Below are 20,642 nucleotides of genomic sequence, written 5' to 3' on the forward strand. Positions count from 1 at the left end.
AGATCAAGGTATCATAACGTCATCTTTCCAAAAGACTTACCAGACCTGAGCTCTGAATCCTAGTCAATTTAATAACCTGTCAATTTACAGGGCTTTTTCGTGGATTAATGGGCTAGAAAATTGCTTTTCCCCAGGTGATGATATACTAAATGTAACCTTCCCGCCATTTTTGCAGGCTAATAGCCACGAGGAGCCCGAGAAGCTGGAATAACTCCATGATACAAAGATACAGTGGCGCAGGTTTACCTTGTCAGTAGGAACAGATAATTTAAATAGGTGGGGCGGAGTTGCTCAATCCTACGTCAACTGCCGCGGACGGACAGACACGGGCTGCACGGATACATTGCTTTCAGCTGCGCACGGTCTGTGGATCCTTTTCAATAGCGTACTGTACATTACTCCTTGCTCCCTCCCTATCAACCTCTCTTTATAGGTGTAAATTGTCGCTGTACCTGCATGGGGTTAAAGTGATTAATCGTATTCTGTGTGCATTGGTACCTATTGGCATTTATTACGATCGTCATCAATTCGGAAGCGTCGCCGAGTTCCAGGCAATAAACGGTCCAGTGATATTGCAGAAATTCCACCGATGAAGCAGGCTGGCTTATGGTGACCTGAACCTTGTTCCAACTCCAGAAAGATGCTGCAACAGTGTTCAGAATAGGCTTCAATCGTAGAGTGTATTTTCAATCACTAACAACAATACAAAGATACACGGAACACAACTCTACAGAATAGTCTTCAAAGTACTTTTCAGAAGAATTGAAATTTTACTAATTAAATTCGGCTATTGAAACGACGTGGGCTGAAGCTGCTATCTGTCCGTCCCCAAGGAAGATCCACTGAATAAACTAATACGACCTGCAACAACTTTGGAAAGCTGAACTCAGTCTTCAGTCCACCAAAGAGTGGAGCCATGAAGCCAAGTTATCACCCTTGTTCGCGCAAACAACCCTTGACGTTTCTGTCTCCGGATAGCTCGGAGTTTCCTTACAGTGACGTCAGTCCGATCCAACGGGTGGTTTGGACCTGGATCGATCTTGACAATTGCGTGGGATCGGATACCTTACTGTAAACAGGAGCTATTCTACTCGCGGGTTTCTTCGTGCTCTGTGCCAGGTTCTTCAGGTACAGGCTTTCGTTCGACCCATAAAAGTTGGAGATTCTTGAAGTCTAGGATCCCAGTTGACACTCGGAAATAGTGAGTATCAAAATCCTCGATGTCGGACCACATATCGCATTGCCTGTAGGATGTTGTAGGTTCGTGCTGGATCGAGTATTGCTCTACTATCTTGTCCAAGTCCCAGGGTTGATCGAGAGTGAAGTTGCATTGAATGAGGGAGCTCCTAGCATCGGTGGATGCAGCTCCCACGTTGGACCTTCGCGTCATCATGGGGTAGTCTGGGTGATCTGGAGGAGCGAATAGACCTCTCGCTACGCAATCGGTGTTAAGAGTTAGCCAAGCTATCTCGCGTTCCATAACAGTATGGAATGCAAACGTCGAATGGTTTAGGTCGGGGTCTCCTTCAATCACCACAGAGTATGACTGAAATGGCATCCCAGATTTGACAACGTCCAGAACACTCATCGTCCATGCGGAAAATGTAGAAGCAAAGGCGCCCCTTAGGACCTCATCAAATGGCCAACGCATGCGATCGGGGTCGTTTTCCCATTCTTGAATTGTTTCCGGCGGTGTTTCAAAATTGATCGCGAGCTCAGATGTTGAACGGCCTGACATTCCCAAAAGAAGTGTTGTCCACAAGTTCCAGCGATGCTCAATATGGAGCTTAGCATTCTCGTTACAGAAGGGGATCAGTCCATTGGCGTGACATACGGAAAGAGCGACAGAGGGACGATTCTCATCGAGGATAATTTTCCGCATAGTGAGACGTTGTTGTTCGGGAATCCGGTTCAGGAATCGGATCGCCACTGAAGCTGCCGAAAAGAAGGCCTTCCTCCGATATTGGTATTTCGAGGTTGGATGTCTGGTCGTGTAGAAGTCTGGTCCCATCTTCCCCCAGCTTGTGAAGCGATCAAAGACACCTTGGAGCTGCATATTCCTAGTCATCGTCGTGACCTCAGACAGAGAAGGGATCGCCCAAGGTTTGAAGGCCAGGTCGAGGACCTCGATACCTCGATGTGAATCAGTCCAACCAGGTAGAGCAAGGTCAACAGCTCGGTCGAATTTATCAGGGTGCTTTTCTGCAAGTATTCGTAGAAGGTAGGCGATTGTGCGATCAAAAACAATGGTATCGTCGGCGTACTCCCTCATCGTCTCAGGTGTTGCAGAGATCTGGTGATCTTCACCATCACATCGATAACCTCCCCGCTTTTGTATCTCTTGACAAGGCCAGAAATCGGAATATACCATATCGGGACGTAGCGCAACAAATCTGAAAACCCTATCGATATAGTCCTTGATTGGAGGCATATACTCGAGGTATTGGGGATTGGCTGGATGGTACATGTCGGGAGTAATGTGATCTCTCAAATGTTCGAGTAAAGCCATTTTCAGCCGTTTGTGAAAGTACAAAGCCCAAATAAAAGAACCAGCTATTTCCTGCCAGTCGTCTCTATAGACTGTAGAGAACTTGATGGAGTTGAGTTGAAATGGGTAGTCTCCCGTTTCGTGGGCGATGGAGCGACAGGTATATCGAAGTGCGATATTCACGGGTTTGCCATCAATCTGCCTGAGAGTGTCGGTTGTGCCATCGTAGATGTAACCGCCCTCGACCTCAAAGTAGTGGTGGTAGATCTGCTCGCGGAGTTCCAGAGGCAAGCTCAAGAAGGCGGTCGTCGAGGCGGCGGGTATCTTGTTTGAAGGCATGGCGAGAAGATGGGTGATTGAGATTCGTTGGAGAAAAGGAAAGAGGAAAGAATTCTTATAGGCGGTAAGTCTTAAGTGGGATGACTCATCGGGGTGCGATGACTCATTGCATACGTGTGTGAAGGAACCCCACCACAAAACCTAAACCACCAATATCCAATGACAGAAAGGAGATACCAGAGTTTCGCGTGGGACAAAGGGATAAATGGATAAAGATCTATTCTGAACGGGAGTATCGTTGTGTACGATCAGATAAGGTTAAGGTTTTCGGTGATATATACACTTTTCAAAGGGCATTATGACTCCTTTGCCCACACTTGACCTTTTTTTGCCCTGCCTAAACATAAGGTTTAGGCACAGCATAAATGCCCTTCTCATTAAGGAGGTTAGTGATAAGCAGATAGGTAGCAATAGGGGAACGTACTTACTTCCTTGCTTCCATCCGGCTTTTTTCCTCTTCCTTCCACTTACATCAACAAGCTTCACTGCCAGATTAGCAAGATTCTAGTAATATATAAATGAACAGAACATACATACACCACAACCGCACCTCCTCAACAAGGTCAGTAAGTCCGTAGGGATAGTTGAAAGCAGAGACCTGACATAGATAACAGCTACACCTCCTCAGTAACTAAGTCAGTCAGACTACAGGGATACTGAAAAGGATAGGCCCTACCAACCGCACTTCCTCAACAACCAGATCAGTAAGAGCACTGTAAGATTAAGCAAGGGACCAGCGTACTTACACAATGCCGACCCCTACAGTCATCCACTTCTTCAGGTGCCCCAATCATCACAGGGCTACTGTCACCATCTTTGGGGAGCTAGTTATCTCTCCAACAACCTTCTATCAAGAGGCTATAGATCGCCTGTTGCAGCAGGACTATGCAAGAGAGCTAAGGAAGGCTCTTTCCAAGATCCCAGATGCAACCATTTATGCACCTAGAGGATTGTAAGTATAGGACTAATAGAACGAAGAGATAGCTTTACTTACAGCTACACCTATTTGCCTACAAGGCATTCCTCGTCTCAACCGTCCCTCGCACAACAAGTCAGAGGAAACGGGCCCTAAGGCAAGCAGCTTGGTTTGAGGCTGCTGTGAAAAGAGGCGAAGAAGGGACCTTCGGCAAGGATGCCAATTGGGCGTACGAGGTCATCAACCTCTTCGAGTCAATGTAAGGGACTACTGGTCTCAGAAGCTACTGTTAGAGTTATTATCACATAAGAAGATGTATGTAGCATAACGTAGGTAGGGAAGAGGTTAAATGAGAGGGAAATGAAGTTATGTAAGAGGGATACTAACTGAAGGAGCTATCTTCTTACTTTTGTGCTGGCGTTGGAAGGGGGAAATTCGGTCGGCAGCTAGGCGTTTAGGCAGCTATCTCATTTGAGGTTTAGCTTTCCATTCACTGCTACAGAGAGACGGGGCTAGAATGAACTTACTTCACAATAAAATGCACACTTTGTATTGATAACACATGGAGATAGGTAACGGATACAAAAGAAAGGTAATAGTATAAGTAAAGATAGGTAAGGTACCAGCCTATAGCCCTCTCTTATGTGTAGGAGATAAGAACAAAAGAAAGTAAAAGAGCGTAAGAGTGTAAGTAGAGAGAGATAAGTAAAGAAGAGTGGTTATCTTCGGCAAGAGCGCCTAGCATTCCGTCGAGGCATTGTTGAATCCTGAGCGGACTTTTGCGTTAAAGGCGTTGATAGGTAACGCTCCGCAGTAGGAGCCAAAGCCAAAGTGCCGTTGGAATAGGGTCGCTGCTGAATGGGAGTTGTAACTGATAGCAAGTTTCTGGGATCCTGCTTGCGTCTTGTGAGGTTCGGATCCACGGGAAAGCAGGATGCCTTCGCCCGCACTCTGTCGAACTGCTCAATGTCGAAATAGGCAATGGCCCATTGAGCGGCAATCTTGCCGTGTGTCGTCAGAAGATCCTTGTAGTTGATGTGACCAAGCTTGAGATATAGCGCATGTCGGAAATTGTCAAGATTCCTGCATCGGACAAAGCAATGGAACGGAGTTTGTCGTCCATCACCGCATGGGCAATCCGGAGATTTCGATTTCCCGATAGTAAAGAGGTGACCTGCAAGGCCAATAAACTCGGTTCGACATTGCAGAAGCATGGTGCTCTGTGCCCTGGTCAGGCCGTTGTAGTATTCAAGGCTACTCCTGCCCCACGTCTCATCAATTATAGCCGGCGAAAGAGTCTTAGAAGGCCGGCCACAACCTTCCCGCGCCCTGACTCGTGAGTCAACGTAGCCCTTCCAGATAGCCTTGCACTCTGTAGTGACTTGGCGCTTGATGTAGCTAGAGGCAATGTCCGCCCATTTCGCTGGATGACTGGTGTACCACAAGGCGTCGTAGTATGGACTAAGTTCGTCTCCTCTGCATCTTTGACGAGCGAGGTCTACATGAGATCTCGTTGCTTCTAGAACGAGGTTCATAGCCTCATTGTGCAGGATGACGGAGGGATTCAAGCGTTTCATCCTGAGAAACTTGGAGTTCAGCATAGTCCGCCACCTTTTGTCGGTAGCGCAGAAGCTCTTAGCTCTCTGTAGGCGTGCCTGAGAGCGTAGAACAACCGCTATGTCCGGAATGAACAGTTCTTTCTCAAGGACAATGAGCCCCGTCTTCCCGTGGCAACCGGATACCAGTCGCAAGCAGTCACGTTGTAGAGATTGGAGTTTTCCAATGAACTCATTCTTCAGTACCCACTTCGAGCTACCGCTGCGCTCGTGAGGCTTGACCATCCACACCCCGCAAGCATAGGTGATGACAGGGCGAATAATAGCGAGATAATAGTGGCGCATGGCATGTAGGTTTGGTCCCCAAGTAGCTCCAGATATTCGTCTCATGTGTACAATCCTTTTGTTACATTTCTCCAGGATCTTCTCAATATGAGCTTCCCAGTTCAGGTGCTGATCGATTTCAACGCCAAGAATAGTGAGTTTGGGTTGGGGAGGCTCGGTAAATCCGATGATATTGGGCATCTCATTGTCGTGACGTTTCTTCCCATAAGGCGATTGCATATGCATGATGTGGTACTTGTGGGCTCCGAAAATGGCTCGTAACTCCTTAGCGACCTTGAGGAGTTCCGTGTGGAGGAGGTCGATACCCGCGCAGTTGATTTCGTAGCTATCAGAAACAGCTACAAAGTAGATGTCATCTACGAAAGCAAAAGCATAAAGGTCAACCCAACGTTCTCGACCCGTGTCCGAGCAGACTCTCTGCGCGCCAAGGTAGGTTCCTAAGTCGTTGAGTATGGGGGCGGCGAAGATATAGAATAGGATGGACGACATTGGCGACCCCTGAGGGATGCCTGTGTTCATCTCAAAATCATCAGACTCGATGCCCGGCATTCGCATCTTGGCGTCTCGATATGAAAGGAATGGCGCAACAGTCTCAATGATCCAAGACGGCAATCCTATACGAGCCATCTCTTTCAGCAATCTGGATCGTAGGACGTTATCATAGGCGGCGCTCATATCGAGAGAGAGAATGGTGACGACCTTGTCACCATCAGAGCACCATGCGTTATGGATGATATTGAGCAAATAGAGAAGTGCTTCTGTGGTGGATCTGCCTCCAAACTGGGTGGGAGGAAGCCTGTCAGGGTTCGCCTTGACCGCAAGAGTAATCTTGTTGGCAAGGACCTTCTCGTAAAGCTTGCCAACATGTGAAAGCAAGGTGATGGGGCGATAGGAGTTGGGATCGTTGGGATCTGCGCCAGCCTTGAGTGCCATGACGACGATAGCCTTCTTGAAGCAATCGGGGTGAGTGCGTAGGCGAATGCAAACCCGGAACCCAATGAGAAGGTACGGGGATGGAACGTCCTGGCCAAGTCTGATAGCTTCATTGGGGACTTCATCTTCCCCAGTAGCCTTCCCGGTCTTGATGTCCTTGATGACACCCCTCAACTCTTCTTCGGTGAGGTCGTCAGAAATTGGGATTGGGGGTTTAGCGTCAGATGGTGTAGATGGCAATGATTCAAATCTCGTTGAGATTTTTTCGTAGATGTCGCGGAACTTGGTTTTCTTGACCAGTTCGATCTTGGTTTCGGCGTCGTGTGCAATCTCGGTATCAGTTTGCAAGGTTGGGACCTGGGTTTGAGGGATCGGCTGGGACATCTTCTTCGCTAGCCCAGCTAGGCCGAAGAGACCCTTGGGAGTTCCCGACTTCCTCTCGGTGAACCCGCGCCAAATCTCACTGTACAAACGGGACTTCTCTTGCTCCAGCTTCTTGATCTGCTCAGTGATGAATCTGGACCCCTCCCTTTGCTTCAAAGTTTCAATGGTCTCAGACAAGTTTCGCAATGTTGTGGTTGCTGCCCTTGTCTTTTGCGAAATTCTAGAGCCGCATATCTTGGTTGGGACGCATTCTTCGATGGCGATCTGAATGGCTTTGATGATGGCAACGAAAAATCGGTCAACGTCGTCTTTGGTTGCAAGTGGACTATTGAGAGGCGGCAAGTGTTTTCGGAGACATTTGTTGAACTTCTCAGGGTCAGCTCTATCAAAGCATTTCTTGGTCCGGACATCTTGTTCCACATACTTTCGAATAACGGTCTGTATCGGCCGGTGGTCACTTTTGAATCCGGGAACCGACAATGCCTTGCAGGACTCGATCAAGGGACAGAGCTTTGGGCTCGCAAAGGTGAGATCAATCGTAGAACTTCGTTTCTCGGTATCTGTGGAGTTGGACCAGGTGATTTCGCCTCTCTTGGTTTGGAGTTCCAGGCCCAGACGTTGGACCCGGTCGGCGAATATCCTACTATCCTTGGTAACATTTCCTTTACCTTCCCCACTCCACAGAGGATGATGAAGGTTGAAGTCACCGAGCAGGATATTGTCGCCCTTGAAGGTCGCGATGTAGTCTGCCAACTTTTCGACGTCGACTGCCCTGCTGCGATTGTACACGTTATGTATACTCAGCGTCCCAGTTAGAGTGATCAAGATCAAGGTTGCGACAAGACCTTTGTTCTTATCGTTGGGGGTTTCGATCTTCCATGAAGTGGTTGGGATCGACTTGTGAACGTAGAAAGCTACGCTGTGCAACAGGGTAGAGGAGTCGGGTATCAAATCGTCATACAGAGCCGTCAACAAGTCTTTCAGCTTAGAAAAACGAGACGTGGCTTCCTCGATAGCTCGTGTATGGTTATCGCGATCAATGTCCGGAGCAACATTCAAAATAAGCATTTCGGTCAGGTCGACGTAATCTCGAGCTCCCTCCAGGAGGCTCAGAGCCTTCCGGAGTGCAGTCTTGCTTGTTATCTTGAGTTTGCCCACCTCGACGATGGCTTCATGAGCAAGGCGGAGGGTTTCAAGGCCTGGGGAGAAGCTTGGCGAGTGAGTACCTGCAAGGCTACACTGGGCCTCCACAAGGAGTGCCCCAAGCTCAAAGAGGGCTTGTGGAGCCTCTTCGACCTTAGACTTCCAGTCGTCCTGGTTCTTGATTTTCTCATAATCTTTCTCCGTGATAGGTCGATCTGAGGAATACCAGCAGTGGAAGTCGGCTAGACCGCGGAAGGCTTGGTGGGGAGACAGGTCTTGCTGTGCAACGACGAGAGGCAAGCGATGAGAATTGTCCGGGTAAATCCCAAGTTTGATGGCGTCGAGCTCGTCGACCAAAGCCTTGGGGCGTACACCGGAAGCCTTGAGGTTGGTGCTCCAGATGACAGTTTCCTGAGCACCAGGTAGATCCTTTACTTGAGGTTCGGGTGCTGGAAATTCATCCTCACACATTTGGTCGTTTGTGAAGGTGGCGTAGTCATCATCAACAGAGACGTTGTTGAATTCGTCAAGATTTCCGTTGATGTAAGACATGTTGGTTGTTAATTTGGTGTTTGGTTGAGTGGTTGAGTAATGGAGTGGTTGAGTAATGGAGTGGTTGAGTAATGGAGTGCTTGAGTAATGGAGTGCTTGAACAATGGAGTGCTTGAACAGTGGAGTGCTTGAGTAATAGAGTGCTTGAGTAATAGAATAATGATTGGGTGAGATGAGAATAGACCGCGTCTAATTAATACATTTTGTTTGGATCTCGAAATTTACTAATTGCAATCCCTCTATACTGATTTAGGTGAAAATAGTTGTCTTGACATTTTTTGAAACGGGCCAAGGAGGACTGCCTCCGCTACAGGAAGACGCCGGAGTGGGTGACGCGACCCCTGCCAACTCCATCTGCCACTGCACAGCCCCCGCCAGCCCCACTTGCCGCTACGCGACCCCTGTCAATTCCATCACCAGCTGAGCGGCCCCTGCAGACTCCACGTCCTGTCGCACGGCCCCTGTCAACCTTATCGCCAGCCGAACAACCCCTGCCGACTTTAGTTCCCGCTGCACGACCCGCTGCTCGGCCCCTGTCAACTTCATCTCCAACCGCACGGCCCACGTCAACGGCTAGTGAGAACGTAACTGATGAGGTCATTACCGATGAGGTCGTTACCGGGGAAGAATTTACTGGCGAGGCGGTAACCGACTTGGACCTTTCTGGCGCCTTCGATAATGTTTCATTGCCATCCTTGTCAGAGCTCATTGAAGACCGTTTGGTGGACTGTTTCATTTCGTTGCTCAATGATAACTGGCGTGCACGTGTTACTATACGCATGATACTGAATGGTGCTACTCTACCTTCAGGTGTTCCCAAGAAGCTGTGGGATAAGTTCCAAGACACCTTCTTTGGGAAACTTTCTACGCCTGCATCTCAAAAGGCTGTTCCTGATTTAGCAGCGGACCTCGACACAGGTTATGATACCGACGCGTCATACAAACCGCAGTTAACACCCCTGAACCCAGCCGATCAGTTAATAAAAGCTTTTATGGGATTGATGACTCGACGATCCAGTCGAGCGCTACATCCATCAGCTCTGGCTCGTCAGGGAAGTCGACAGACCCCGAGGTTATCTGCATTTCGGACACATCTATTCCCTCCACCCCAGCCTCTTCCACCTGTTCAGCTCCTAGAATGTCTCCCAGCGTGCAGAGGAAGAAAACGCTCCAATCCAAGGTTGATCGCCTCGAGCCGTCTTATTCCCTGCGGAGGAAACGCTCTCTTGATCAAGCACAGGATGGTGACAATGTCCAGCACAAGCGACCCCGTCGTATGACCAAGGCCGATGAACTGCGCAGCAGCACCATGTCCGACCTTAGCAAGTCAACTGTGGAGAAGGAACAGAAGACTACCCCACCCGTGACGAGGATGACGCTACGCCCGAGACCGGCTTCGCGCGATTCCGCCAAGTCTATGAGCAAGAAGCGGAAGCGTGGTTCAGACAGGGAATCCTCTGTATCTTCGCTCTCTGTCGATGAACTGGAGGTGCCGGAGCCCTCTGAGAAGGCGGTGTCTTTGGTCAGCAGAGGCGACATTGATGACAAGGTCCAAGACTCTATCCAGGTCAAGATACCATCAGGTGCACAGAGGACTTTGCATGCTTTTGCAAAACTTGGATTCGTTCGGCGGGAGTCTTCGGATGCCTCGGCAGCTTAAATCTTATTTGGAGACATCAGCCTCTTTAAGAGGATGATACAGTTTGAGAATACTTTCCTTGCGTCCAAAGTTCTGTCTACAATAGTTTCCTTCCATCCTCAGTTATCTCTAGAATAGTTTCTTTGCGTCTTGAATAATTTCATCTCCTATCTTTTAATTGATCTTTTCTTACTGGCTAACTTTTCTATACAGCCTTACATGTAGCGCCTTTGGCAAATACCTTTAAATACACTTTAATCCGCTTATGTAGCTTTAAGTTGTTTACCGCCAGTAGCTTGGAGTATTGCTTTAGATGTTCAAATATTTCTGCCGTCTGGTTTCAGATATGTCCTGTTTGTAAATCATCAGATTCTGTTCCAGCGCCCTCGCGTTCTTCATACCGTTCGTCTTTTAGAACCTCTACAGTGCTCTCAGTACCATACACTGCGTCCGAGCGCTGGCGTATGTTAATTTTAGTGATCTTGACTGATATCCTGCGGCACAGATTTACGGTTCTTTAACGTGTCTATGATGTTCGTGTAAGCAGAGGAGTCATCATACTTCGAAGAAATTGGGAATTTGTCACAAAGGTTATTAGATGGTGTTCATAACGAGCTGTTATGCTGAAGATCTATGAAGCAATTTTTCATTTCTTTTAGGTACACCTCTGTTGATATCTATCGAGGCGTCGCTTTCGAGACCATTGGAATTATGATAGTTCAGATTGTAAATTCAGGCGTTAAGTTCTTTAAAGTACGTGCTATCACCAAGCGTAAGGCAATCTTCCCTATGTCTCGGCGCCGTGCCATTTTCATCCATTTTCAGACACTGGACTCAGTGTCAGGACCACCGGAAGGTATTTGCAAATCATAGATTGGTGCCATGAAGGAGGGAAGTTACACTGTGGGCATCAACAAGACAAGATTTGGGTGTGGGTCAGGTACAGGGGGTTTGTTGATCCCAACCAAAAACATGGAACGCGAAGGTGATTCGATTTATAAATCCCTGAATTGGAAAAAAGATCAACCAATAGCAAAAATCGTACGTGGTTGCTTTTTACAGCTGAACTACTTGAACATGGAAGTGGAAGATCAGTAAACTCAATCAGCCTGCGCCGCTTGAACATAAAAGATCCCTTCTCCCGCGTTTTCCTTGACCTTCATTTTTCATTCTCTACAACACACTCAGTATCTTACCTCAATCACCAATACCTTCCTCCCGAAACCAACCACCAAACCAACTCAACACGATGACTAGAGTTGCGAGAAAGACGGAAGTCAAACCCAAGTACTACGCTGTCCGCAGAGGTAGAGAGCCAGGGATCTACACTAGTTGGGCCGAATGTCAGCGCCAAGTTAAGAGGTTTCGAAGATGCAGGTGTAAGTATCTACCCGCGTCGAGCGTGCCATTGAAATGAGGCTAACATACTTCGGTGCAGACAAAGGTTTTCCGACAAGGGCGGAGGCCGAGGCATTCATGGATGGTGTTACGCATCCATCCACCACGGGTCCAGAGAAGAACACAGAAGGCTCCAAACTCGAACGAAGTCTGCAGGCTGTAGTCGAGAAGCTCTGGAATATGGGTTTTGGTAACACGATATTGCTCACACGTTCGCATTCGGGGTTCAATCTTGGAGTTTTGCCCGCCGCCATGTTCACATCCGGCCCTGTCAACGCCTCGGACCCTTCGCTTGGATCCTCCCCGAGCTCTTCCACTGCTTCCTCCGTTGGTTCTCGCTCTAACACCCGTCTCAAGCCTGCCGTCTCCTTCGCTCGTAAGAGCGATCCTCAAACCAACTTCGATCATGCTATGGAGGACGAATACCATGATCCATTTGATGATTCTGAAGACGAAGACAAGCATGGGTACAGCATCCCTATCCCAGACTATGAAGATGATGACATATTTGGTGATGACTGGTAGTGGTATGCTTTACTGCACTTCTGGCTTGCTCTCGGTCTTTTTTCCTATGTCCGTTGTTCTGATTTCGTTTGGCCTGTCACCCTTCACCTGTTGCGCTAGTTTATCGTTCAGTTTAGTCATTCAATTCAGTTTTCCTTACAATAGCCCCTCTGCCAGGGGCTCTACCACTCGATGTCTTCATGTCTTTCCCATGCCACTTTCACCTTATCCGACTATCCATTGCGATGCCAATGGCTTTCTTAAAGGCCGAGTGGGATCTGAACTGCCTCTTCGTCTTTGGGTGTCATAAAGAGGTGACGTAAAGCACCTTGATACGTAAATGTATCGTAGAATCCAGCAATATATCTATCTCCCTATGACCAAGCTACTATCATCCCAATGCCATATCTCGCTAAATTTGTTCCCTCAGTTGTGACCAGCTTAGGTGCCTTCGTAGACCTTCAACTTCACGGTATCTCGACGCAGGTTTCAATCATCAGCAGACAGCAGGGTAGTTATACAGTGTCCTTGAACTCTTCAAACAGAGCAGGATGAAATGAACAGAGGTCTAAGTCATAAGTTGATACAATGAAGCGATACATTGCCACTGTTACTTACGGGTCATCTCAACATTACAATGAACAGAAAGATCGTGGCCAAGCTGAGGAGAACCGAGAGCGAATCTCGCGATAGCCATTTCGCATACGTCGGACTTGGTGCATCGGGTACGATATTCCATCAAAGCCTTCAAGTGAATAGTCTAGAAATGGGTGTTACCTGACGAGTTCAAAGTTTAGCAGGACATTTGCCTCCATTGAAAACTGACAGCAATAGTCTCGATGCCTTTCTCTGGCCACGGAGTTTTGTTGAATCCCATGGTTTCAATCAACAAACTGAATGCTGACCTTGGCATTTTCACCTCCAAGGTACTCGTCAATGTAGGAGGTAGTTCCGATATAGCGCTCAGCGTAGCTCTGGTTCGTCCAGTTTGTCTTGTAAGGCATGCGGTAGGTGTAACTATGAGCAATGGGGCTCCAGAGCTTACATCGTCGATAGAGTGCCAGCAAGACCACCAGTCATACTGCTCAACAGTAACTTGATCATGTCAGCATAGAGGAGCTTCATGGTTTGCTTGCTCCGTAGTTACCTTGTGGAGCCTCGCTACGAACGGAGGCCATCATGGTGTCATTGCTGCTGATAGCCCAGCCATTTTCCAAGTTTTGGTAACCAGGCCGCTCAAGATACTTGTCAGCCCAATGAGCAGAGTAGGCTAGAGAAGGGTCAGTCAAGGACATGCTTCTCACTCGGAACAACTTACAGAATACGTTGGGCTAAGGACTACCGGTAAACTCATTGACCAAGGCAGCCGTGAAAGGCACAATAACTGGGCTGTAATACCTAGAGAACATCAGATTGCACGACCAAAACCAGAGAAAAGGTCAGTCGTACTTAGGGTATCGCTTCTTGGGTTATACATTGACAAGATGGATGTAGTTTCTGCGGGTCTGTAGGGCATGCGATGCTGACCGGCCGGCATCTTCTTTTCTACTTCCACCGCGCACTCTGTGCCAGCCACGTGTTATGTGACTGGGAAAAACCCGCTCGAGAACAGTAGATAATAACCACAACGCAAATTAAGACATTATCTCTCTGGTATACTCTTCGTCCGTTTAATAAGCTATTCCAAGTGTAACAGAGATCTGAATTTCTTACCTGTAATTAATATTAGTAATTGTTTCTTAAATTGGAGGTGAACGTTGATAAATGATGGCAAACTAAGCCTAACCTAGAGGAGGAAACAATTATCGGCACGTGTTTACTTTCATCCGGGGGAAACAAACGCGCTCGTCTTCCTTCAGCAAATCAGATTAATTCTTAACAACATACAATATTGTAAACAAAGTAATATCTAGAATTCACTACTAATAATACCCCCAAAACTGCTAATTTCCTGTAGTCACAAGTTATAACTTGCAATTACACTAAAGCCTCATGTTGTTGTTGCGCTTTCTTGCCGTTTAACATATATTGACTTGCATAACGGACAAGTGAAATGACGGCCTTGGAACCAATGGTCGATGCATTGTTGATGGTAGACATGTTTGCACGTTAATCGTCGAACGGTTTCTGAGTTCTGAAAGACTTCAAGGCAAATCGCACTGTGTACTCAGGATTTGGACGTTAGGATAGGGTGTGGTGACTGACCAAAGTTCTAGAGTGTCCAATGTTTGTAATTGCAAAGATGGATGCAGCTCGGACGACTGAGAGAACTTATAGTTCTCAGCTGGGCTTGTGGAATCGAGAGTTTCCAAAGTCACTCTGCCACCTTGGACTACTTGCAACCTTTCGATGTCCCTTTGGGCTTCCATATGCTGTCTTCTCTGATTCAGAAAGCTTGTCTATCGTCAGTTTATATGAACAGGGAGAGAGGCAGTATGATACTAACGAATTGACGGCCATGAGGCCCATTGAGACCAACCAGACTGCGCCAAGACCGGCGAGAATATATGGAAGTTCTCCACCAATATGAGATCCGTCTGCCGGCGGTTCATCCGAGTCGAGGGCCTTATCCATTGTGTGCGTGGAAGGCCAAAGGGGTAAGTTCTTACTGTCAACAATGTGAAGAGTGATGAGTAGGAATTAAGTTTCAAATAAAGCCCTCGTTGCGACACGTCATATCATTACAACGTGTCGCAAAGTACCCCATGAAGCTGTCAAGGATAACAAGAATAGCAAGTAAATCTCACACTAGAGAATCGCAGAATTCGATAGGCTGGACATGTCAGGTTATAGGCTGTGAATTAACACCAAGGCTGATGAGTATTGTGATTGAAGGCTTTTTAAGAGAAGAGGACTACTGACTTTGGGAATCACATCCAATCTATAATCTGCTAGACCGTAAATGTTATCTGCGAGGCCGTTGCCCACGATGCCATCGTGATGCGCTAGGTATTCTTCATCGATGAGTTTCGGGATGGACGGTGGTTGTGTGTCGTTATCAGAGCCAGTGAAGTTACAGTTCCCATCCAACTATGCTTGGAAAGGCCGCCCGAGGCTTATAATTCAGGTATGTTTGACCGGTTGTTGACGAGGTGGCGCGCAGCCATCGCTCTTACGAAATGGCGGGGTAGCTTTTCAATGGTGTAGGATCAAAGCATCGGGACACCCACAGCTTGTTGGAAAGCTGATGGATGGAACTTTCACTTGGGAGTACAAGGGCCGGCTTAAGTTGGCTTAGTTAGCTTGACAATTCAGTAGAGCGATCGGGAACTGCAAGGCACAATCCTCCTACCCGCATAGAAAGTCTTGTAGTGGTGTATTTTAATTTTGGACGAAATAATGTTTCCCCTTTGGGTCCAGAAAGCAAGAGATTTGGCTCGCTGAGGTGAATGGAACTGGCAGCAAAACTCCCAAATGCAACGGGCATGGGGGCAATGGCCAATGGAATGAAGATAGAGCCATTACAGCTAGAGTCGTAAACCTGGTGCCTTTTCAAAATATAGATACCTGGAGAGGTACTCAAGAAGGGTGGGTTGGCGTTGTCGCAAGACAATGGGAGCCTCCATTTGGTATGGTCACCTTTACCCTCCAACCCTACCATTTAACGTCCTTGCCTCTACTTCTTCATATTCCCTTTATCCAATAGAATGCATTTATTTACAGATATTCGAGACTGGCCTATTTGTTGTAGATTTAATCTATCAAGCAAAACGTGGATGTTTTATTGGTCAATCTTGTGTTTAACAATTGGTCCGGTGTGGTCAGATGTCGTGCATTATGTCGCCTACAGGCTGATGCGGTGTCCTGAAAGGGAAAGGAACTCGCATGGTTGGGGACTAAAATCGGTTTGGACCCTGGACGCTTCGCACAGCTCAATGACATGTGCTTCTTCGCTGTCTAGTCAAGTGGGTAACAAATACAACCTTTTCATTAGTGGAGGGAGAAGAGGGTGTTCTCTACAAGGGTGAGAGTCTAAATAGACAGGGAGAAAATCATTATTGCATCCATTATCGTACTATGGCGCTATGGGTAATGGTCTTACTTACTCCCAGATCGGGTGTTGACTGAACTCGGGATTTCCCTTTATATACCAAGTGCATACGTGGTACAATTGCATGTCACCGTGTCCAGATCCAAGAACCCAAAAGGCAGCGATGTCGAGAAGCAGAAAGATTCATACACACATTTCAACGTTTCATTCTACCATGCTCAATTCTATCTATGATGATACCTTCAACCATTGACATAGCCGCAGAAGTAATAGGATGAGATTCGGCTTCAGTGCCCAGCAATAGGTCAAAGGTTGCTGACGCTATAGCCGCACTCATAACCTTGACTGTCTTCTCACCAAGCCCAGAATCTTCTTTATTCTTAATACGTAATGCTACTTCCGCTCCAATACGAACACCCTTCTGCAACGCATGTTGGTTCCTGTTATGTGTATTGGAGCTCCGGGTGTCCTTGTGGCCGCTCGGTTCGATCAATTCCGCTGATGGCATATCTTGTTAGCGTATGTAACGAAAGTGGCTAGTCTCAAAGGTTCTTACTAAGGAATGTCTCGAGTGCCAATCTGTTTTTCAAGTGACCCCACCACTCTGGCCGCTGATACATATTCATGGCGTTGTTGTCATCCATTGGTCTGTCTTGAGCATGATGATGATGATGGTGATGATGATCACGGTGTGAGCTCTTTTTATCATCATGATGTTGATGGTGTCGCCGCTCGTGCCCGTGTTGGCTCTTGTCTGGTGGGTAATTGAATGAAGGCATACTATTAATATTAATGTGAAACAACAGTGAAAGTAAGATCCTGAAGGCAGGGAATTGCATTTTATAGTTATCAGTCACCAGGATGTTCATACTTACATGTGTCGAGAGCGATGATAGCAAGCCTACCGAACAGTGTAAGATGATACTGGACGGTTGACCACACCAGTCAACAATGTTACTCAGAGTGTCAGCGGGTATGTTTATTAGTAATTTCAATATTGGACTTTAAATAAGACTGTCATCCAGTGGCGGCTGGTGTAACGGAGGTAAATCTTTACCAATTTATAAGGTAAAAGCTGTTCCAGATGCTGCTAATACCTATCCTATGTCTTAAGATGCAGCCTGTAATCCAATAGGTAATAATACTTTCTACTAATAAAATATTATAGCTTAGGGTTAGGGTTGTTTACACTCCTTACCTAAACTGTAACCCTTCAAGGTAAACACTGCAGGGCTTCTTTATTCTCACTGGCAACCTGTGTAAGGAGTAAGCACTTCGCTCTTGGCGTCATTTTAAGTCTAGACAATTTTTGCTTCTACTAAGAAGTCACTTGTACCAGAGTATGCTCATTAAATTACTACACGATAAGCGGCTGAAACTGGGTTTAAACAAAAATCAGCCTCCTACACGAACATTACAACTGGGCATCCCCACCCTTTGACACCACCCTTCGACACTAACTTCGAGAGTCTCACCACATGACACCCATTTCTGTCTCCATATTCATTCATCCCAACATATCACCGGCGGACAATTGCTTTGCACCACACTGTCGACAAAACCTATCCGTATCTTGACGGAAAACGCCGCACTGAGTACAGTATTGAGCTCTGGGAGCTGGGGCTGGGCTGGGAATTGGAGACTTCCGGGGTCTCTCCTCCACAAACTCGGGTGCCAATCGGTAGGCTGGTGCTGGTTCGTAAACGGTTGGGGCATCGTTAACTGAGTTGTAGAGTCCCATATCCCGTGTTTGAACTTGGACCACTGGATATGTCTCAATGTACTGCGGCTGTTGTGGAGTTTGCATTACAGTATTGCTCTGCTGAGCGGCCTGTTCTTGTAATGCAGCCTTTCTCATGGCTTCGTCGACGGCACGCTGGGTTCTCTGTTCTTGCCGTTCGTCTTCGTACCTTCGTAGCTCAATCTCTCGCTGTATCTCACGATCGCGCTCATTTGCCGCGAGTTCCTGCTTTCGTACCTCATGCTTGGCTGCTGCTCGAGATGCGCCGACAACAACAGCAGCTCCAAGAATAGGCCTTCGGCGACGTCCAAACATTTCAAAGATTGAGGTTTGATGATGATAATGCGTTTTTATCGACAAGGCTTTCTAGATCTTGCAGCGTCAGGGGCTCCGGTGTCTGTGAACGTTCCCAAACATGTTGGTGACATTCAAAGGGCTATATATCATATTTAGATTATGCACTCAGCAGTCAAAGAGACCTTCAGCTATTGGAACCCCAGCCACGTAAGTCAATTTTAAAATACGAGTAGATTCTGCTCAGCGGAAAGTTATGACTTGTAGGTTTATACTGTGGCATGATAGCTTTCAAGTGTAACTTCCTCAACGGACCTTTCCGCAGGGTATCGGCAGGCAATGCGAGTCCGAGTGACAACGGAACATTGGAAATAGCCCTAAAACATATTGCTATAACAAGAAGTAAAATAGCAGTGGATGCATCTGGAACGCGTCAAAGTGATAACGTGGCTTAAGGGTCCTACCCCACACGCCCGCCGTCATGCTAATTTTATTCGGTGTACAGCCAAGTCTCATTGGTATACCACATGCTCATATCGATGTGGTGTTATTTTGTTAGCCATACTCCCATACAAGTCGGGTACTCTATTTTGAGTTTTTCCGATGCGTAGGTCCCGAGGTATACAAATAAAAGCAACACAATACGGATACAAGTCGGGTACTTCTACTACTGCCAAAGTCTTCAATTTGACAAGTAGGTACATTTGCTTGCATGCCGAGCCTTCCGACTTCCAGCAAGGGGACGAAAACAGTGTTCAATTACCACATACTCATTGTTCAATACGCGTCACGCCAGCTCAAAGACTTTACAAAATCTTCTACATCCTCAGAATCCGTTGAACGAAAATGGCCCCGCTCTACAAGAAGGCGCTGGTTATTGGGGGTACCTCGGGTATTGGATCGGCTCTTGCATCGAAGCTTGTCATGAACGGTACCAAGGTTGTGGTAGTCGGTCGCCGATGGAAGCGTCTAGAAGCTTTCGTAAAGACTCACGGCTCTGACTCTTCAAGTGCTATTACCTTCGATATAACAAACCTCACTGGCATCAAGCCCTTTGCTGATACAGTCATCCAGTCAAACCCAGATCTTGATTGTGTTATAATCAGCGCAGGTGTACAACGCGGTTTCGACTTCTTTCATCCGGAGACAGTAAACCTTTCGCTTCTCCAGGATGAGCTCACAACAAACTATACTTCTGCTGTTTATCTAACAACAGCGTTCTTACCTCATTTGAAGAAGGAGCCTCATGGGAATATTGTGTTTGTTAATGCTACCTTGGGACTCATCCCAGCTATGAGCCGGACACCAAACTACAACGCAACCAAGGCTGCCCTCCACGCCTTTGTAATGAATGTCCGGTACCAGCTGCAAGACAAGGGGTGTCCTCTACACATAGTGGAAGTGTTTCCTCCTGCGGTACAGACTGAGCTGCACGACGAAGACAATCAACCAGACCTGATCAATGGAAAGGAAATTGGCATGCCGCTGACTGACTTTGTTGATCAAATGTATGATGGTTTGGTTAAGGGTAGTGATCAATTTGCGATTGGTTTGGGGGAGGACCTTTTCAAGGAAGGAGGATGGGAGTTTCAGAGGGGGCAAATGTGTGATGAAGCGAGACACTACTTGAACGAAGCGTTGATAGATTTCGTACGCACCTAGCATATTTCTTGACCTTACATCTATTAGTCCATAGGTAACTTAAGTATATTATCATAAAGAGAACTGTGTAACGGAGAAGTTAGACTACTACAAGTGTTACGCGAGATAGTGATAAGGAATAGTATAAGGCTTGAAATGTGTATTAGTTCATCTGGAAATCAGGCTTCTCAGACGGAGTGAATGAAAACTTGTCTTAATTGAACTCGCTTTTGGCAACACTTTGAAGGAATTCCCGGATGTTCAGAAGCTCCAGTAGCTGACGGAGCTGTAATTGATCCTGGTAGTATTAGGAAAACGGAGATTGAATGATTTATACTACAGTTAGTTATCTTGGATAGTAATTATATATTGACGGGGTGCTCTGGTTGTTGTTACAGTACGATAATATGCAAGAGAATATTACAATAGGGCCAGCTTTTATATAACGAGTTCTGCATTCTATTGTGTTTCTGCGGTGTTTCTCTCATTAACTTAGCTAGCTGTTCAATTCATTTCCCCTACAGTATCGCCTGCCCTTTGATAATAGCCTCTGGGGTCTACCTCGTATAATACTGCTTAATATCTTACGCCTCGAGTTGTGAAATTACATGTTCCCCAGTTGAGATCATATTAATGGTCAAATCCCCATTGTTACCAGGCTTGTCCATGGTGGTCTTTTTATACGCTAGGTCTCAAAAGATTGTGGGCTGTAGACATAATGTTGAGGTGGCCCTAGAGCTCAGTGAAAAGATTCTTTGTAGATGGTACCTTGGAACTT

At 46.9% G+C, this 20,642-nt stretch overlaps 7 protein-coding genes across 7 annotated transcripts; 2 read left to right on the forward strand and 5 right to left on the reverse strand.

Moving 5' to 3' along the window:
• Positions 1–677: 677 nt before the first annotated feature.
• On the reverse strand, positions 678–2,841 carry B0J16DRAFT_346171 (uncharacterized protein). Its single transcript, XM_046128398.1, has one exon. The coding sequence runs from the start codon at positions 2,825–2,827 to the stop codon at positions 1,088–1,090; it is 1,740 nt and encodes a 579-aa protein (XP_045979568.1). The 5' UTR covers positions 2,828–2,841; the 3' UTR covers positions 678–1,087.
• A 6,594-nt stretch (positions 2,842–9,435) lies between these two features.
• Positions 9,436–10,316, forward strand: B0J16DRAFT_386817 (uncharacterized protein; the record flags this gene model as incomplete). The annotated part of the gene is made up of 2 exons (XM_046131598.1): positions 9,436–9,632; positions 9,695–10,316. The coding sequence occupies 2 exons, from the start codon at positions 9,436–9,438 to the stop codon at positions 10,314–10,316; spliced, it is 819 nt and encodes a 272-aa protein (XP_045979569.1).
• A 1,168-nt stretch (positions 10,317–11,484) lies between these two features.
• B0J16DRAFT_346172 (uncharacterized protein) lies at positions 11,485–12,212 on the reverse strand. The gene is made up of 2 exons (XM_046128399.1): positions 11,734–12,212; positions 11,485–11,674 (listed from the first exon to the last, which is right to left on the reverse strand). Exons 1-2 carry the CDS (start codon positions 12,156–12,158, stop codon positions 11,497–11,499), a joined length of 603 nt encoding a protein of 200 aa, XP_045979570.1. The 5' UTR covers positions 12,159–12,212; the 3' UTR covers positions 11,485–11,496.
• Positions 12,213–12,807: 595 nt separating this feature from the next.
• On the reverse strand, positions 12,808–14,771 carry B0J16DRAFT_322483 (uncharacterized protein; the record flags this gene model as incomplete). Its single annotated transcript, XM_046125708.1, has 7 exons — positions 12,808–12,942; positions 13,024–13,292; positions 13,345–13,467; positions 13,760–13,910; positions 14,085–14,148; positions 14,403–14,591; positions 14,644–14,771. The coding sequence occupies 7 exons, from the start codon at positions 14,769–14,771 to the stop codon at positions 12,808–12,810; spliced, it is 1,059 nt and encodes a 352-aa protein (XP_045979571.1).
• A 1,356-nt stretch (positions 14,772–16,127) lies between these two features.
• B0J16DRAFT_357191 (uncharacterized protein) lies at positions 16,128–16,967 on the reverse strand (the record flags this gene model as incomplete). The annotated part of the gene is made up of 3 exons (XM_046129523.1): positions 16,128–16,153; positions 16,429–16,686; positions 16,745–16,967. The coding sequence occupies 3 exons, from the start codon at positions 16,965–16,967 to the stop codon at positions 16,128–16,130; spliced, it is 507 nt and encodes a 168-aa protein (XP_045979572.1).
• Positions 16,968–17,695: 728 nt separating this feature from the next.
• Positions 17,696–18,244, reverse strand: B0J16DRAFT_402352 (uncharacterized protein; the record flags this gene model as incomplete). Its single annotated transcript, XM_046132642.1, has 1 exon — positions 17,696–18,244. The coding sequence occupies one exon, from the start codon at positions 18,242–18,244 to the stop codon at positions 17,696–17,698; it is 549 nt and encodes a 182-aa protein (XP_045979573.1).
• Positions 18,245–19,069: 825 nt separating this feature from the next.
• B0J16DRAFT_402353 (uncharacterized protein) lies at positions 19,070–19,885 on the forward strand (the record flags this gene model as incomplete). The annotated part of the gene is made up of 1 exon (XM_046132643.1): positions 19,070–19,885. The coding sequence occupies one exon, from the start codon at positions 19,070–19,072 to the stop codon at positions 19,883–19,885; it is 816 nt and encodes a 271-aa protein (XP_045979574.1).
• Between the last annotated feature and the right edge of the window lie 757 nt (positions 19,886–20,642).

Source organism: Fusarium flagelliforme, assembly GCF_020744385.1.
Source record: "Fusarium flagelliforme strain FIESC 12 MPI-CAGE-AA-0113 chromosome Unknown B0J16scaffold_6, whole genome shotgun sequence".
Taxonomy (NCBI): Eukaryota; Fungi; Ascomycota; class Sordariomycetes; order Hypocreales; family Nectriaceae; genus Fusarium; species Fusarium flagelliforme.